The following is an 18,092-nucleotide window of genomic DNA, read 5'->3' as shown; positions in this document are numbered from 1 at the left end:
ATTCTCCTTTGAGTCACTTTTTTATTTAATGGAAAAGGCAGGATGTTCATTTACTTGACGTAAAACACACAGCTGATGCACAAGATAAGATGGAATTACACAAAATACTGACCAAATGACCTCACCCTGGCGCACAGGACGTATGGCGCACAGGACATTCAGAGCATTCTTTTGCTCGCTCAGCTTTTTCTAATTTTATCAGTCTAAGTCACTGTTACCCAAAAATGGATTTCTTTTAAAAAAGTGGGTTTAAATTAGGTACCTAATAAATTAGTAGAGTTAGCCGAGGTTGCGCTTTTTTGTTCTTGAATTTGAGCAGAGCGTCTTCTAATGAGTTCACCCAGCAAGAAGTCTTGTAGAAATGCGCAGACCCTGAAGCTCCGAGTGAGTTTATTCCGAGGTAAGCAGAAAACAAGCAATGCAACGGACTTCGTGTCAGACCATGCCGACAAGTTTATTGGCGTGGACGTGATACGTGTTTCGAGGCTGTGAGTTATTACACACAGTACTCTTTGCTCCCCTAGCGCGGATACAATTCTTTCCACTGTCCTTGAACAACTTCACAGCCTCACAATAGTAACAACACACAACCGCCCCCTCCCCCCCGCCCCACCCCAACGCTCCCAACCAGGCCGCGCAGCAGGCATTGCGTCCTGAGCGAGGGCGGGGGCGTCTCAGACACACCCGCAAAGGACCGGCGGGGCGTCCCGGGTGGCCCGGCTCCAGTGCGAGGAAGGGCTCGACCGTGGCTGCTCCGAATCCCGGCTTTGGCGTCCGCCTGCAGCGGGTCAGCTCCAGGCAACGAGCCCCGGGGAGCGGGCAGCGGGCAGCGAAGACCGTCCCCTCGCCCTCATTTGCGTTGCACTCCGCCTGTGCAAAGTGGACCCGACAGTGTCCGGGTAGGACCGCTGGGGCCCAGGGGGCAGCCAGCGTTTCTAGTAGTGAGGATGGATGCATGAAAGGTCAACAGCTTTACCTCCTCCCCCTCCTCTTCTCGTTCTTTCTCTCAAGGTGCGACACGCCTCAGGGGCCTGAGGGCCACACTGCCACCTGGTTTAGGACCCGGGGTGCTAAGGTCTCCTAGAAAGTCACCGCTGTGTCCCGTGCATGGTGGCTCCCATCTGCTCGTGGAGGAAAGAAACGAGGGCTCACTCACCTTCCCCATCCAATCCCTCCACGGCTCACAAACGGGATGAGGATAGGCGACGCCAACGGCACGTGTGCGCAGTTGGGAAGGTCCGGTCCCACGGGCGGAGGTCCAGCGGAAGTGAAACACTGTGTGCGGGTCTCGGTCTGCGGCAGAAAGGCTCCTGGAGTCCCCAGTCTCCTTTCCATCAAGATGTGACTCGAAATTTGGTAAAAGCACACGTGATTGCAGTGACCGGGTCACCAGCACCTCATTTATTGCCGTGACTTCCACAGTGTCAGGTAGTTACAGGGTTTCCAAGTCTCCGAAAAGAGCAGGCCGCCGTCAGGTGCTGCAGGGGACGCATGGCCCGGGAAGCCCCAAATTGGAACCGAACCTCCCACCGCGCGGCTGGGCAGACAGGAACCCGGCTGGACACCCGGGGTGGGCGGAGGGTCTGCTGCCCCGGGCTCGGCGTGCCCCTGCCCACGCTCCAGGGAACTGGGAGGGAGTCTCGTGTAGTATGACGCTCAGCGGGGACGGGTGGAAGGTTTGGGTATATTTTTTAAAAGAAGAAAAATCAAAGCTGACCTTACAGCAGGGTGTCCAACACTGGAAGGGGCAGTCACCCGTGCGTATTTTTGGAACGGTGAAAACTCAGCAAGGGGTGCGTGTGTCCCAGTCTGGTGCGGGGGCTGACCCGGGCGGGCACCAGTGGGTTCGGGAGCCCAACCCGGGGCTTGGTAGGGGCCGAAGGCTCCATCCCCCTCAGTGAGGAAAGGTGCCCGCTGGGTCCAGATGCTGGGGGGCCCTGGGGCTGATCTGGGCCCACACATGCGCCTGCTTCCTCGAGGCTGGTGTGAAAGGCTGTTACTGGGAATTTCTAAATTCAAGGGTGACGTTTAACGTGAGGATCAAAGGGACTGCCTTGTTCACGAGGCTCCAGTGTGAGATGTCGACTCCATTTTTCCTGCTCTCCAGAACAGGCCGCAGCCTTCAGCCTTGGGTGACGATGCACCACTGAGTTAAGGTCGAGCCTCGCTGTGGTTTCAGGAGTTTTGGGCCAAAGGCCCTTGGAGACAGCAGACTGACTGGGTCGCCCAGCGGACTCACCCTGAAACTGCGTTTGCATTGAAAAGTCTCCTGTTTACAGTCACATTGTTTTAGTTACAAACGGCATCGCCGAGAGGACATGAAAGCACCTTCTCCATTTGGGGGATGATTATTTTCATGGGTGAGGATGCAACTGTGGGGTGCTGATGGGGACCCGGGGTGGGGCTACACCCCGCTGGCCCCCATGTTATGTCACACTTGCTGAAAGTACCCCATGATGAAAGTACCCCTGAAAAGATGGTCCATCTCTGAAGCACATTGCGTGCTGTGTCCCCACCACCTCACACCAAATCATTGCTTTGGGGACTCACAGAGGCCACGCAGCCTCTGCAGCCCACAGAGAGAGCGCGTGTGTCCGACAGGGTTCTCCAGCATCTTCTGGGAAGTCTCTCCTGGAGAGAAGACTGATGGAGGGGGCCCTGAGAAGTGTTCAACATAAACAAAGGTGCCTGGGGTGTTATTGGTTAGAAGTGCATTTGCCAGAAGCCTCTTTATTTGAGCAATAATGTGGCTGCCTCCGGCACACCAGCCAAACTCTGGTCAGCCCTTCCCTAGTTTTCTCAGGGCTGTGCAAAGCCAGGCGGTTAATTCACGCAAAGCACGTCTCAAGGCGTGACTGGGATGATCCTGTGTGACGCACAGTGCGCGGAGAGCAGCCATTTCCTCACACTGTAGGCTGTGGCCCTTGGGGAGGGGGAGGGGGTGTGCGGGAGCGACCGTGGCCAGGGTGTCTCACAGCCTCTGCTATAGTCGGTGTCACACAAGCACTGGGCAGCCGCCTTGGCTTTGGTGCGAGGGTCTCTTTTCCCAGGAAGCCTGGACACACATTGGTTTTAGAACAGAAGGGAAGGGCACGCGTATGCATTTCCAGGTAAAACCACTGTGGTTGATTGAGTCAGGCTCACACCTTGTATCTCTCCACAGCTGCTTCATTTCGAGAACACTTATAACATAGAAAACAATCAAAGAGAGAATCGTCCATGAATCTTGTGCTCAGAGGAAATAATTGAACAGACCGAATCAACTGGATCACTGACGTTCAAGCGGAGTCAAAGAAGTTAAAAATATTTACAAAGAAGGACCTTCCCCAGCGCTGCTCGCAGGGCCTGGCTTCCTGGAGCCGGCAGGCGGCCTTTCGGAGGTGCTGGGTCTGGTCTCACTGCCCCGCTTGGCGGGCTCGCCACGCCTTCCTCCTGCAAGTCCATACCCATGTGTTACTGTGAGAGCAAGGCCGTGACTGCAGAAACTAAGGCGGGAGAGTACGGAGCTACGCGGCGTCGTGTCTCCGGGCCGGAGATCAGCACGGGGAGCACTCGTTTGGAAAATAACTGTACAGTGTGTCTGCAAGTGTGTACGCGTGCAGCTCCATCTCCATATCTGTTTATCATTGTCGCACAATCGCAGTAACGGCTGGAGCTGGTTCGTACTCGCTCACGAGCGCTGACACAAATTTTCAGGGAACTTGCAAGCTGGTGAGGGCTGTGTTGTAGCTTGAAAACGGCCTTGGTGAGGCCGTTTAGAACAGGGAAACGGGATATCTGTGCAAATCAGGGATTTTTCCCCTTTGGAGAGAGAGTTAAATAATTTACTGATTTGCCACGGGAGGGTTGGTTGGGAGGAGGGCTTCATACATAGTTCAGTGCACAGGGCAAGCGATAAACAATTTTTAAAAATACCAAAGTTTTAAAAAAGTACTTTGTGATTTAACTTAGCCAATAAATTAATAGATTTAAATTCCACTTACTTTTCTCATTAAATATTTTACCATAAACTGATAAAGTTTACTATATTTCTTACTCGTTGATGGTTCGAGAACATCTGTACAAAGGTAACCTACAACATCTGGGGCCGTATCTTTTAACCCAAGCCTCTGCGTTCATGAGTTTTAGCTGCAGAGCTCTATGCTCCAGTGAAATGTTAGTGAGGATGGAAACTATATGCAAAGTGGGTGAGTCAACATTTTCTTTTTGGTGTGGCTTTTCTATGTTTATTTTTTGTAAACTCTTATGGAGGTATTTTGCATTACATTTGTGTGTGCGTGTGTGTGATTGTATACACAAACACACACACACACAGACGCCTCAACAAATTATGGAAGGGGGGTCTCAGGTTCATTAAACGTCCCACTTAAAACCGGCAATGGCGCCTGTGGCAAGCCCTGCCCGGTTCATAAGTGGCCATTTGATCCGGCCCAACAGTCCTTTCCTCTTTTCTACAAAGTCCACACCACCATCGTCTCTCCTCCCCTTTGGGTTAACATCGGGTTTAAACGCACACACCCCTGGTTCGGTGGCTGCTTCGCCGAGAGTCACGGGTGCTGCGTGTGAATCTCGTTTCATCCGTCAGTTTATTTCTGATCGGAGCAGAGCTGCCCAGCTGGTGGTGCGCTGGGATCGTGCACCCTGGTGACCCCGAAGACGGGAGGCCTGAGTTTTGGTGAACAAAGAAAGTCTTGTTGGGTGGAAAGATGATTTCTGCCCCCGGCGACAGATGGCAGGAATGAAGGAGACTCCAAAGTGGACAATTCTGCACAATGACCAACCAGCAGGAGGAAACCAACCCCCTGGAGAGATCGGCCTTTCTTCCTTCCAGCTGCCCTAGGGCAGCTTTGACCACCAGGAGCTCGGATGTCAACGTGGGGGGCCGTCAGGTAGCCTGGCTCTGGGTCCTCAGATAATCCTTTGGTTAAAAAATAAAATCCGGGCCATTTGATTTCTTCACTGATTTGCTGCTTTTTGAGAAAAGCAGAGCCCAGGCCTTTCTGGACAGTCATAAGTTCTGGGCTTGCGACGGCCGTCGGACGGAGGGGGAGTAGTTGAGGAAGCATTCACAAATGTTATATATAGTTCAGGAGTGCGGCTACTGTACATTCACTGTTGTTTCCCTAAGAAACGCAGCAACCCCGAAGCCGACGCTGCAACAGAATCCAGTGCACCGTAACAATCTCTTCCAGAACGAAGAATCACACACCAAGGCGTGATGACATCCCTCGGCTGGCGCGAGGTCCCAACCCCGGACTCTGCAACACCTATTTCTTCAGTCTGCCATCACGCATGTGCCACACTCGAAAAGCGGCGGCTTCCCGGTAGACTGCATCGATGGGACACTGCCTTCTCGTGAAAGTGAGAGGTGTGTCTGCAGAATTAAACAGCTTCCAAGATCCCAGATAAACACACGGGCACCACTTGAGGGTTGGAACGAACCGTGGACCCAGGAGCTGAGGAAACGCCTGCTCCTTCGGACACCCGGGGCCCCCTGGTGCGTGGAAGCCACCCAGCTGGGAGGGCTGCAGCGTCCGTGGGCCCAGGCTGCGGCGCCGCGTTCCAACTCCGCTTCAGCGCGCCCTGTGCACGACGGCTTTCCGTGCCCAGTCCCTGTGACGGCACAAAGCTGCTCTAAGTGGGTTTTTTTTTTTTTCAGTATAAAAGAATCTTGAGCTTTGGAGCTCTATATCAAAATGAAGCACATTTTGTAAAAGCTTAAATTAGTCCATTCAGTGCACTTGCTTTTAAATAAGTCTATCTTGATTTTCCATCACAGATAGAATTTCAGCCCAATGACACTACTTTCCAAACACTCTGGAAAGAAAACCGTCCCAGGGCTGACTCCAGCACAAAGTGAATGTGTTCTCTGTGATTTAACTCTACTTCGGTCCATAGGCAGAGGCTGCTGGGAAACATGTCTCACCGGGACGGGGGAAGCGACCTTTCACTCAGCGCTTACTGCACAAATATTAACTGTCAGGCTGGACGGATATTCATCCGGAATCAACAGAAAAAGCTTAGTTCATATTGTTCTGAATGTAAATGTTTCAATGATAAAAATCTTTTAATGCATCCTTAAATACTTTGAATGGTGATTTAATATATAAACATATTTGTATAGGTAATTCTTCATCTTCAAAACACTGTAATTTTGCTTAAATACTCAAAAAATGAGTTACTATTTAAAAATAGTTTTCATCATTTTATAGAAGGTTAAAAGATGTTGTTTTTGGATCTTCCTTGACCTGTCATTTTCCAAGTGATTAACCCCGATGGATGATATATATTTATGTGACTATGTCTTTAATTATATTTATAAATTTCTTGTCACATATATGAGGCAAACCTGAGAATAAATCATCGAATAATTATTTTTTCTCTTGTGAACTATTTCATTTCTCCATTTTCTTTTTTAGTGGTCTTTTGAAGAATCCAACCTGTTGAGAAAATACCAAACATAATGTAATTACTTCCTTGAATTTAAGTAACACATTCTAATCTCTTTTCATAAAAATTAGCTTAACAATATGTTAGGACTTCTGGGCATACAAATAATTAACATAATTAAAAGGTTTTGTTTTCATTGACCTAATAAGAAATATTGAATGTCAAGAAATGACATTTATCAAATTGCTGTTTCATTCTTAACCTTTTCATTGGTTAAATATTTTATCTGCTAGTAAAACTGGTGCATATAATAGATGAACCTAAAGGATTCTGGGAACGTTGGGGGACACAGACAAACCGCATGCAGTTAGCTCGTACTGTCTGCACTCTGCCCTCGTCTTTTATCCGGGGGTGTGGCAGAGAAACTGCCACCGAGTAACTGATGGCCATACACCAAGGTCGTTGGAGCCGCTGGGGAAGGTGGCAGGTGCCTGGAGCTAAAGCGGGATTGGGGGGCGGGGGGGGGGCACTTCTGAGCCGCTGGCCTGGCTTTAGTCATGTCAGAGTGCCCGCGTCTGTGGGCCTGGCAGGAGGAGCCTGTGGAAAACACCCGGCATCACTGGCTGTAAAAATGAAGTCACTGGGAACAGGACAAGTGTCGCACAGGGGTGAATGTGTGTATTTTTCATTATACTTTGGGGCATCAAAAAGGACAATAGTTTTACTTATTTCCTATTATGCAGAATAATAAAAATAAGTGTAGGGGCTGGAGAGGACCTTTGTAATAATCTACTCTAAAATGGGTATTTAAAAAATTAAGTTTCCTAGAGACTTTTAAAAAATGTATACATATATATTTTTAAATTTGAGAATGGATTATAGTACTTCAAGCAAAGACAATGGGTTAATTCTTTGAAAGTGAGGTATCTTCATATCATTTTAATCATAAGCCCATAGTCAATTATGCAAGGGAATGAAATATTTTTTTTAAAAGATTTTATTTATTTATGTATCTTTAGAGGGGAAGGAGAGAGGGAGAGAAACATCAATGTATGGTTGCCTTTCGTGCGTCCCCTGCTGGGAGTTGGCCTGCAAGGAACCGGCCTGCAACCCAGGCATGTGCCCTGACTGGGAATCGAACCGTGATCGTCTGGTTCGCAGGCCCGTGCTCAATCCACTGAGCTACACCAGCCAGGGCGGGAATGAAATATTTTTAAAAATAATGAACAACTGGGGGCTTAGAGGAGATAAATGGTAGAAAATATGCAGTGTTAAATAGGGAAGTTTTAACTCAGAATCCGGCTGCTGGTAAACGAGGAAAGCGTGAGAACAGAAAGAATGAACACGAGAAAACAATGCATTGTATCCCTTTGAACGCAGACCCCCTGGCTGTCNGGGGGGGGGGCACTTCGGAGCCGCTGGCCTGGCTTTAGTCATGTCAGAGTGCCCGCGTCTGTGGGCCTGGCAGGAGGAGCCTGTGGAAAACACCCGGCATCACTGGCTGTAAAAATGAAGTCACTGGGAACAGGACAAGTGTCGCACAGGGGTGAATGTGTGTATTTTTCATTATACTTTGGGGCATCAAAAAGGACAATAGTTTTACTTATTTCCTATTATGCACAATAATAAAAATAAGTGTAGGGGCTGGAGAGGACCTTTGTAATAATCTACTCTAAAATGGGTATTTAAAAAATTAAGGTTCCTAGAGACTTTTAAAAAATGTATACATATATATTTTTAAATTTGAGAATGGATTATAGTACTTCAAGCAAAGACAATGAGTTAATTCTTTGAAAGTGAGGTATCTTCATATCATTTTAATCATAAGCCCATAGTCAATTATGCAAGGGAATGAAATATTTTTTTAAAAAGATTTTATTTATTTATGTATCTTTAGAGGGGAAGGAGAGAGGGAGAGAAACATCAATGTATGGTTGCCTTTCGTGCGTCCCCTGCTGGGAGTTGGCCTGCAAGGAACTGGCCTGCAACCCAGGCATGTGCCCTGACTGGGAATCGAACCGCGATCGTCTGGTTCGCAGGCCCGTGCTCAATCCACTGAGCTACACCAGCCAGGGCGGGAATGAAATATTTTTAAAAATAATGAACAACTGGGGGCTTAGAGGAGATAAATGGTAGAAAATATGCAGTGTTAACTAGGGAAGTTTTAACTCAGAATCCGGCTGCTGGTAAACGAGGAAAGCGTGAGAACAGAAAGAATGAACACGAGAAAACAATGCATTGTATCCCTTTGGACGCAGACCCCCTGGCTGTCTCCGACGGCTCATGGAGCCAAACGAGAGAGCACTGCCAACTCACAAGCACTGCTGAACTCGACCCTGCGCTCCCAGGTGGAGAGAAATCAGACAAGGCTTCCCCAGGCAGGCGCTGAGTTACGAAACTTCGCCTTCCTGCCGCCCAGCTCTGGATCCGTTTCCTCTCCTAGGTATTTTTGCTTCTTTCCACCCAGTGCCCTTGGCCTTCACATTCCGTGCACCATTGTAAAACTGAACCTCTGTTATCTAAACTTTCCCACCCAACCCACTCTATTCATGTTAGGTTTACAGTAAGAGTGGGTAATGAGGGTGGATGGTAGGAGAATAAAGGTTATAGCTTCCAAGTGGGTGGGGCCAACACTAGCCGAAATTTGAAACCAGTTTGTTTCCAGCTCCCAGCTTTCCTTGTAGCTTTCACTTTCCTCCTCTTTCTTTTGGTATTTACTTAATGACTATATACAACCAGAACTCAAAACCCTATAGAAAAGTTTTCATTAAAAACTTTCTGGCAGAAAGTACATGCTCAATGACAATGATATGTGATAAATGTTGGATGAATACATTTGTACTCACGTGGACAAGACTAAGAACATTCCCCGTCCACGCCCGCCTGCCCCCAAGGATGTGATGCTGAATGAGGAACAGGGTTTGGTAAGGGTTAGTAAGGAGATCCTCGGCCCTGACTTCGGGTACCAGGGAGGGCCCAGGTGCAGAGGGAGCAATGATTTGCCCTCTCAGGGCTCCTGTTCTGGCTGAGTCTCACCCTGTTCTTCCTTGGAAAAGCTCAAAACAGCTCCAGGCATACAGTAAGCACTGCGTACATGCTAGTTCCCTCCCCTTGTACCACGGGGTTGCTGTTCTGACAGCTGGACCTGCCCTGAAGGGGCTGGACTGACTGTCCCTGCCCGTTGTGACTGTCCACAGGCTGCTAAGGGACTGTCCTTTGGTCCTAAATGATCTAGGAAGTGTCAGGCTGCATTTTTACATTTTTGCTTCTTTAGATTGATGATAAAAAACAGATGGATGAAACTCATTTGTCTGTTTTAAGCAGAGGTAGGTGGTCAGAGAGAACCTATTCAAACATCAGCCCTGGCTTCCTCTCCTCCTGAAACTATGTGGGCAAGTGCGGTGCTCAGAGCAGCAGAGCCCGCGGAGAGAAAGCGAGAGTCAGACGCTTTCTCCCTTGGAGCTGCCTGTGAAGGCAGGAAGCGCCTTCCGCAGGTCAAGTGCAACCTTGACAGCCGCGCTGAGCCGGGCCTTGGGCACCACAGTGTGGCCAAGCCGGGTATTACAGACAGAGCCCTGATCCCTGTGAAGCAGGGCTGAGCTGGAGTTTGGGATGGCGGCGAGGATTCCCTCTCTGGGCTTTGCAGGGTAAAGGCTGTGGACGCCATTTACTGACCCAAACGCGACTGACCTACATCTGTGGTGTGGCTTTGTTCATCTTCGCCCCGGAGAGCCACCCGCCCAAAGAAGGACACGGTCGCCATTAGAGAGTAGCCAGGATCGGAACCATTGGTAATTTGATGAGAGGGAAATGGGCTACTTGGACCACTGGATAAAAAGACAGCTCTGTCGAGCAGGTAACAGAAGAACGAACACGGAGGGGAGGGGGCGGGGGACCAGGTGAAAGAGGTGGAGACGTGCAGACTGGTTGCTGCGGAGCAGTCACGGGGTGCGGGGTGCAGGAAATAGGGTCAACAGTCCTGCGGCAACTGTGTGGGGGCCGGGGTGCTAGAAGTATTGGGGGGACGCTGTGAAAGTAGAGGCTTATGTAATCACCACGCTGTCCGCCCAATACCGATATGAATTAATACCGGGATAGAAGAAGAACACTGAATATGGGTCCACAATCTGTATTCTTAATGTAGTTCAGCTGCTCAACAAAGTAATCGGAAAAACACAGGGTGATGGTAATGCCACAGCAAATGCCAATTTGATATGAACTGGGAAGACATTACGTGCAACCCTTCTATCGATTTTATTCTCTGTTAAATTTTCCTAAAAACTACCATCTCCATCCTGCTTAATTTAGAAAGGATAGAGTTAGAGAAATCTGCCCACCTCAGTTTAAACAAAACATCTAGGGAAGCATAGGGTTTGGCCCGATGGAAAACAGATGTCACTCGGTTTTACAAGAGAATTTGAAATAGAACTCTGTGCACTTATCAGATTTTCCTTTCACCAGCTAATCCGTAACATTCTCATCTCTCACCCCGGCATGAAACCACTGCATAAACTGTGGTATATTTGCTTACACGTTAAATGGTGTTTGACTTTTAAGATACAGAGAAATGTGTGATTGGGGTGAGGCTCACCTTAACCATGACTCTGCTGCTCTAAATTATTAAATTGGACTTCGAAATCTATTCTCTTTTTCCATATAAGAGATTTTACACTCTTCTCTGCTTATTAAATGTATACTTAATTTAGAAGTTCCAGTGTTACAGACACAACACGAACATTCCCTGTAATTACAGCCCCTAGAGAGTCCCTCCATGACGTGTGGATGTTCCTATTCTGTTTTTCTTTTACGAAAATGGGGTCAAGTAGGGCACAGTGGTGGAGATAGACGTTTTCCTGTCCTCTTTTGTCTTGGCCACGATTTCACTGTTTTCATCGCTGTGTGACTCTGCGGTCCACAGCACGGGAGAGTGGACCAAGACAAAATAACCACCGTTTATTTTGCCAGCTGCCACTGGCAATTGAGCTGGAGAGTCAGAGGCCCGCGGGCTCACCTTCCAGAGAGCCAGGACGAGCAGCAGCAGCAGCAGCAGGCCGGCGAACGCGCTCAGCAGGATCACCCACAGGGGCACCCTGCCCGGCAGCGCGTCTCTGGATATCTGAATAGCGAGCTGGAAAGGATCGAACACAGGCGTCACCACGGATCCCCAACAGATGGAACTTCCCCACGCCGAGTTCTCACATGCCACGACTTCCTTCCAAACAGTCTTACTCTCATTGCTGCACACAGAGGAAACGCTGTTCACATGGAAAGACCCCCTTCCTTTCTTCTAATCTCTAACCAGGTCAGGTTGCCAACATTACAATCCTGTCCTTCAGAAACGCACCCATCAGTAGTAAACTCTCTCTGAACCAGAAGGCTCAAAGTTAAAGGGGGGTGTAATGCAGGGAGAACCAAAATTTGATCTAAAGATCTGTTCATGGGCTTTGGCGCGTTACCACAATAGTGTGAGTTGAGGCTGGCATGTCGCCATGGGCTTTGGACATAAAAACGTGAATAGGTCTTTTTATTTACTTATTTTTATACATCTTATTTATTTATCTTTAGAGGGGAAGGGAAGGAGACTAAGAGAGGAATATCAATGTATGGTTGCCTCTCATGTGTCCCCTGCTGGGAACTGGCCTGCACCCCAGGCATGTGCCCTGACTGGGAATTGAACCGCGATCGTGTGGTTCGCAGGCCCATGATCAATCCACTGAGCTACAGTGGCCAGGGTATTAATAGGTATTTTTATTTTAATTATGATTCTAACATGCTTTATCTTCATTTTTACAAGGTGAGGTATAACGTTCACACAGTAAAATGCACACATCTCAAGTGTGCGTATGAACGAATTTCTGCAGACAGTCACTGCAGTGGGCTTTTTGTTACACCGCCTAGTCTCTCCCGATTGACTTCGTGGTAGTCAGACTCTGTACATTGGGCTCCAACTGCAGTGAGACAGTGAAGGGGACAACTGTCAGTGTTCAGCTCCATGAGCTCTGTCAGTGCGGCACCCAAGCCTCAGTGACACCTGTCCGCTCTGGGTCCCATCCCTTAGGTTTCTGAGGGAGAAAGAATTCGGGGTAGATATCAATGATGAACAGCTCAGGCATCTGCCTTTAACAGGAAACATCTCGGTTCCTGAACTGGAGAGAAGATGAGGCGTGAGAGAGGAAACCAGCGGGGGAGGCGTCTGCAGGGACCGGCTCCTGCTCAAGCCCTGAATGCCCAGATGCCCAGATGCCCGCATGCCTGGGCAGGGCACCGCTGACACATCCAACACAGGTGGGGTGCCCACCTTTCTGGGGCTCCCTGAGCTTACGGGATGTGGGTCTGGGCAGGACTGGTGACGTCTTTGGGGTCACACCATTACAAAATGACCACTCTGAGTAACTTTCACATTTCCGGTATAACTTTTCTTTAGGATAAAATGGAGGCAAATTGAGCCACGAGGAATTTTAAACTAACATTTAGGGGAAATAAAGCTAATTACAAAGATTTTTAACAAAACACCTTTAGAAATCAAATGTACTCTTCTCTAGTGAATCGATAATATATACTCACATGTTTTGGTGCTTACTGGTGAAATTGTGGCTTCTCCAAGTGTGGGGCAAGTTTGCGTTTATCAAGCGCTTTGTATACAGCAGGTGAACACACACGTGTTCTCTGTGTCACAGGCGAACACACGTACATGTTTTCTGTGTCACGGGTGAACACACACATGTTCTGTGTCACAGGTGAACACGTGTGTGTTCTCTGTGTTGCAGGTAAACATCTTAATGTTAAAGGTGAATATTAATGGGAGGTCATTGACAGTACAATGATGTAGAATAAGTAATAATTTGAGTTAAGAAACTTTAAAACAACATCTGAATGTTAGGTAGCTTCCAAATAGAATTTTACGACTTGCGATACCTGCATGGGCTATTTGAACCCGCCATGACATGAGGGAAATTATGAGGAAGCGCCCCGTCTAGCTCAAATACTGTGGCCTTATTTTATAGCAAGACACGAGGGAAAAAGTCTCGAGCCATTTTCTTTTTTTTAACAAGGACTCAAGCATGAGTTTGTTTATATTAGGGAATAAAACTTCTTTTTGTTTCAAATTTCCCAATGACTAAATGAAAAAAACTTTAGAAAACCGACGTCTCCCCACACAGTATAAAAAACACGTTCTGTCTTCAGCTGTCAACCGCATTTTAAAACGTCACTTTTAAGGTGGAAATTACAAGTGCATTATATGTTATCACGGTAAGAGTAAAGACGTCAACTTACTGTGCTGGTTAGAAGCAACGAAGTCAAACATGGCCTGTTCAGTGTAAATATCACGGCTGCCCCGAATTTCATTCAAAGAAGAACGAAACCACATTTGAGGCTAACCTAGTGTAACGTGAAGCCAACAGTGTCTGTCACCTACTGAGAGCGGCCCTCGTCACTGCGTTCGGGGCGGAGCAAGAATAAAACTTTATGCCGCCAGATTCGGAGCGACACGGAGTTCAGAGCGCGGAGCTGCACTTGCCTGTCTGTTTTGATTGCCAGGACTCAACACCAGGGACGAGTTTCCGCTCTGAAGCTCTGCCCTCACGGTAAGGTTCAAGCTCGAAAAGCGCGCCTGGAAAGCAAGTGGGATTTTATTTTCAATGTATTATACCAACCACAACAAGAGCTGGTCGTGTCTGAGTCGTATATTTTGGGGTGCAACTTTCTGGAAGTTTGACAACATCTCCAAATGACAGAAATGTTAGTTAAATGTATCGGGGTGATGTTGGTTGATAAAATTAGCTGGGTTTCGAGGGTACGAGTCTATGAAGCCTCATCTGTATATTGCATTGTGTGCCCACCACCCAACATCAGATCTCCTTCTGTCCCCGTGTACTTGGCCCCCTTTTCCCCTCACTACCCCCACCCCCTTTTCTGAGAGACCACAAACACTGGTTTCGCCAGTATCCAGACGGAACTAGTGGTGTCAAACAATGCACACCCGCCCTTCCTCCCTGCGCTCGAAGTCTCACTTGGGTCGCTGTTAGAGAGGGGACACACTCAGGTTTGTCCTTAGCAAACACGCCCCAAACCCTGCCCGCCCTGTGCAGCCAGGTACGAGGCAGCCGCACTCCAATAACGGGGTGCATGTCGGCATCTCTCTGGGATTGAACACGGAATGGCCAACATTGGACAATCTGTGACTTACAAAAATAGAGACTCAATGTGATCAAATCTAAAAATGAAAATGTCAAGTAATCAATCAAATACTTCTCTGGCAGAAACAAAACAAAATACAAACTACCTGAGTTTTAAGGTGGTTTTTTTGTCAGAGGGATATGACTTTGTTACGTGTTAAAATGTTCTTCAATATGTATATATGCTATATAAATGTGTATATCTATTTACATAGATATAGGTATAGATAGTCTGACAGAATACAATGAGCCCATAATATATGTCAGCTCTATTCTCGTTAACAGTACCAAGGATTATCTCTCTACAATTCTTTGTCTCTAAAGTGAGTTCTAAAGTATTAAGTGCCAACTTTGGCATTATGTAGGTATTTATCTTTCAAAATGCAAAGAAAGAGGGTAAAAAGACTGGGAACATGCACATTGCTGGAAGGGGACCTTGCAGACGGTAACGGTCAGGAAAAGGAGCCCCACTGGTGGGTTCAGTGGAGCCGGGGCTTGGGCCCCTGTGTTTAGACTTCCCATCCTGTGTTCTTTCGGGAGAAGCTCTCCACTTCGCACCCCCAGAGTGACAACTGCCATGTGAGGACATCACAGTATCACAGAACGTGGCGACCACTTACTTTTATAAAGGTCGGTTTCCACAGGACGAGGGACAGGTTCACCTGGCTCGCATCAGAGGGGGCCAGACTGCACGTGATGGTCGCCAGCTTGCACGCACTGCAGTCCTGTTTAAACACCCGAGGCCTCTGTTAGTGTTTCTGACCCGCGACGAGAGACAGCACGGAGAACAGTCTAGGGCAGCTGCTTTCGGGCCAGCACAGAACTTATTCCTGGGGAAGCATGCGGTCAGACTGGCACTTGTCCTGGGCACTGCACTTACCAGAATGGCGCCTCGCTTGACACCCTCAGGCTTGAGCATCATCGTCTTCTTCCCAGAGTTGAGACCAAGAGGATCTCGCAGGTCGCTGGGTCCGCAGTTTGCGTTCTAAGAAATGAAAATGTTCTTTTTATCAGATGGCGCCAGGTGTCAGCGGGGAAAAAGGCCTGGGTGCCCTCGCAGGAAGGCTCGGTGAGCGACTGACTGTCTTGGACACAGAGGGAGACCCGACTTTGGGAGTGTGGGATGCGGGAGGGGCTGCTCCGCACCGGCCATGGGCAGCCGCAGCGGGCAGCGGGGCAGCATCCGTGTCTGTGCCTGCGCCTCCTCTGAGCTGCGAGAGGCAACAGCAGGTCTCCGTGCAGCAGGAAGGCTGCCAGGGGAACTTACTAAAGTCAGCGACTCCCACCGGTGCACTGCGGCCCTTGGTGACCAGCAAGAACTGTCAGAGCCAGCCTACCAGGCAGTCAGTCAGGGGCACAGACCACTTTCCCCTCAATTGTCGAGTTAAGAAATGCCCACAGCCGACATGACAATAGCCGCCTGGTGGGAAAGGATCGAGGTTATTCCTATTTTTTTGTCAGATCGGCAAAAAATATATTTTTTGGCATGCCGCAGATTTTAGCAATTAGTGTTTGTGTGCTATAAGAAAGGTTGAAACTCCCTGACTCAAGTAATACTGATTAGAAGTGCATTGATTTTGGAAATTGCTGTAATACAGAGAGGGAGTAAGAAATGAAGCACTGAGAAAAGAGAGCTTGTTATTACGTGTGATGGTGGGTATGCTGATTTATAAAACGAAGATTTCCATCTGTATTTACATATTCATCCAATCATGTCTTCGGACGGAGCGCCTCCGCACCCAGGGTGAGACGCCATGCTGGGAGAAGGGGCAAGGACGCAGCCGCGTGGAGGTCAAAGGTCTGTGTTTATAAAAGAGCTGTTTTGGATTGTTTGTACCTCATCTAATAACCCTCCGGCTTCCCCAGGACCCCCTACATCTGTGATGAAAGGTAGTAAAGGACAAAGAAAGGTTCGTGAATCGTAGGAAGAGCAGTTTCATTCTTTAGATTCTCACAACCTTGCTTTTTAGGACTAGAGGGAAATGAGGTTGGTTTCTTTTCTCCTCGCCTTTAGAAAAACATTTAGATGTGATACGTTGGCTTGCCATTGTAGCAATTTCCTGACTTTTGAGAACACTTTAAATTTTGTAAGACTCTGAAAAGAAGACTCACTCACTGTGATTTTCTTTGTTGTAAAGACCGAACCATAACAATTAACTACCAAGTAGACTCCTTCATTGTTACAGGTACTAAGGGGTACGGTACTGCTGTGGTTCGGTCTTCGCTGCTGGTGCCATCATTGAGTGACAGTGTTGTACTCCTTGTGTGCAGTCCTGCGTGCTTAGGAGCAGTTAAGAAGCCCAGCATTTTCTGAGCATCTGAAGTGTAACAAGCCTCTCAGGCGGAAGTCAGCAGCTAGTCATCTAAGATCTGCGTGTTGAGTATCTAGGGCATTGAATAGTGACCCCCAAAGACGTGCTCGGGCCCTAAGACCTGGAACCTGTGAATGAGACTTATTTTGAAATAGGTTCCTTGCTGGCGTGATTACATACAAATCCCAGAGGAGATCATTCTGGATCTAGAGGGGCCCCTGGATTTAGAGGGGCCCCTGTATCCGCGGGGCAGTGTGCCTACAAGCAGACAGAAAAGGGAAGGCAGGCAGGGACCAGGTCATGCTGCCTCGGCCAAGGGACGCCGGGCTGACGGCAGCCACGGGGACCCAGGGGCTTCTCCCTCCAGCCTCCAGAGAGGACCGACACCGCCCACCCTGGGACTTTTGGCTTCGGGCCTGCAGAACGGGGAAGGGATCGATTTCTGTGTCCTTAGCCACGCAGTTTGGGGCAATTCATTACCACGGCCCCTGCAGAGAACCCACACGTACTAACCAACAGCAGAGGTTATTACATAAAATTCTCTTCTGAATGTCTCTCCGTGTTATTGCAGTAAAGCTCTTTGCCACGAGTGGCGTGGAGAAGAGACAGCTTTAAATACAGACTGAGAAAGGTAACAGCGATGGCAGCCCCCAGGGGCCGTGACTCACGTCGGAAGACGCCCACCCACTGGGGTACAGCACAGGGTAGCCGTCTGATGTCAGGTTGGGGAATGAGATCGTCAGCTTAAGTTCTGGCATCGGAAAATGTCCGCTTTTCCCAATCTGTAAGGAAAAAGAATAAGATGTAAGCCTATAGAAAAAAAATGTGATCCTTTCTTCCTTTTCCAAGAGCGCCCTTTCTGTCTTATGTCATAAAAAATCAGGGATGTTTGATGGTCGGTGATCGTGTGCCTCAGACACAGCCATGTACCGTTCCTTCCTCCCTCCACTCCCCAAATAGGACTGATGTTCAAAAAAATCAGATTTAATTTTTTCTTTGTCAATTACCACATTCACCGTCCCTTCCAACATCCTCATCTTTTGGGAGGTGGACAGGAAAGAGAACTCTTAGCTGGTGCTCTCAGCACAGGTGAGCACATTTTCATTGGCCTCCGTCCAGTTTGCTACAACTCCACAAATCATTGCTCCCCCGGCTAGAGGGCAATAGCCCCGAGGCACAGGCGAACCAGACCTCCGGCTGCCTCTCTTCACGG

General features: G+C 48.4%; 1 protein-coding gene across 1 annotated transcript in view; it reads right to left on the bottom strand.

The window, feature by feature from the left end:
* Positions 1-240: 240 nt before the first annotated feature.
* ITGA1 (integrin subunit alpha 1) overlaps positions 241-18,092 on the bottom strand; it is a 146,639-nt gene continuing 128,787 nt past the window's right edge. The window contains exons 24-29 of the mRNA XM_037038493.1: positions 17,548-17,661; positions 15,448-15,552; positions 15,188-15,292; positions 13,910-14,002; positions 11,402-11,518; positions 241-6,440 (exon numbers count right to left, since the gene is read on the bottom strand). Of these exons, the coding sequence (XP_036894388.1) occupies positions 6,396-6,440; positions 11,402-11,518; positions 13,910-14,002; positions 15,188-15,292; positions 15,448-15,552; positions 17,548-17,661 (579 nt within the window). The 3' untranslated portion in view covers positions 241-6,395. The remainder of the gene's footprint in view (positions 6,441-11,401; positions 11,519-13,909; positions 14,003-15,187; positions 15,293-15,447; positions 15,553-17,547; positions 17,662-18,092) is intronic.

Source organism: Sturnira hondurensis, unplaced genomic scaffold, assembly GCF_014824575.4.
Source record: "Sturnira hondurensis isolate 20B ecotype Veracruz unplaced genomic scaffold, ASM1482457v3 Scaffold0024400, whole genome shotgun sequence".
Classification (NCBI taxonomy): Eukaryota; Metazoa; Chordata; class Mammalia; order Chiroptera; family Phyllostomidae; genus Sturnira; species Sturnira hondurensis.
Note: the sequence above shows the minus strand (reverse complement) of the source record. Positions and strands in the feature narration are given on the sequence as shown.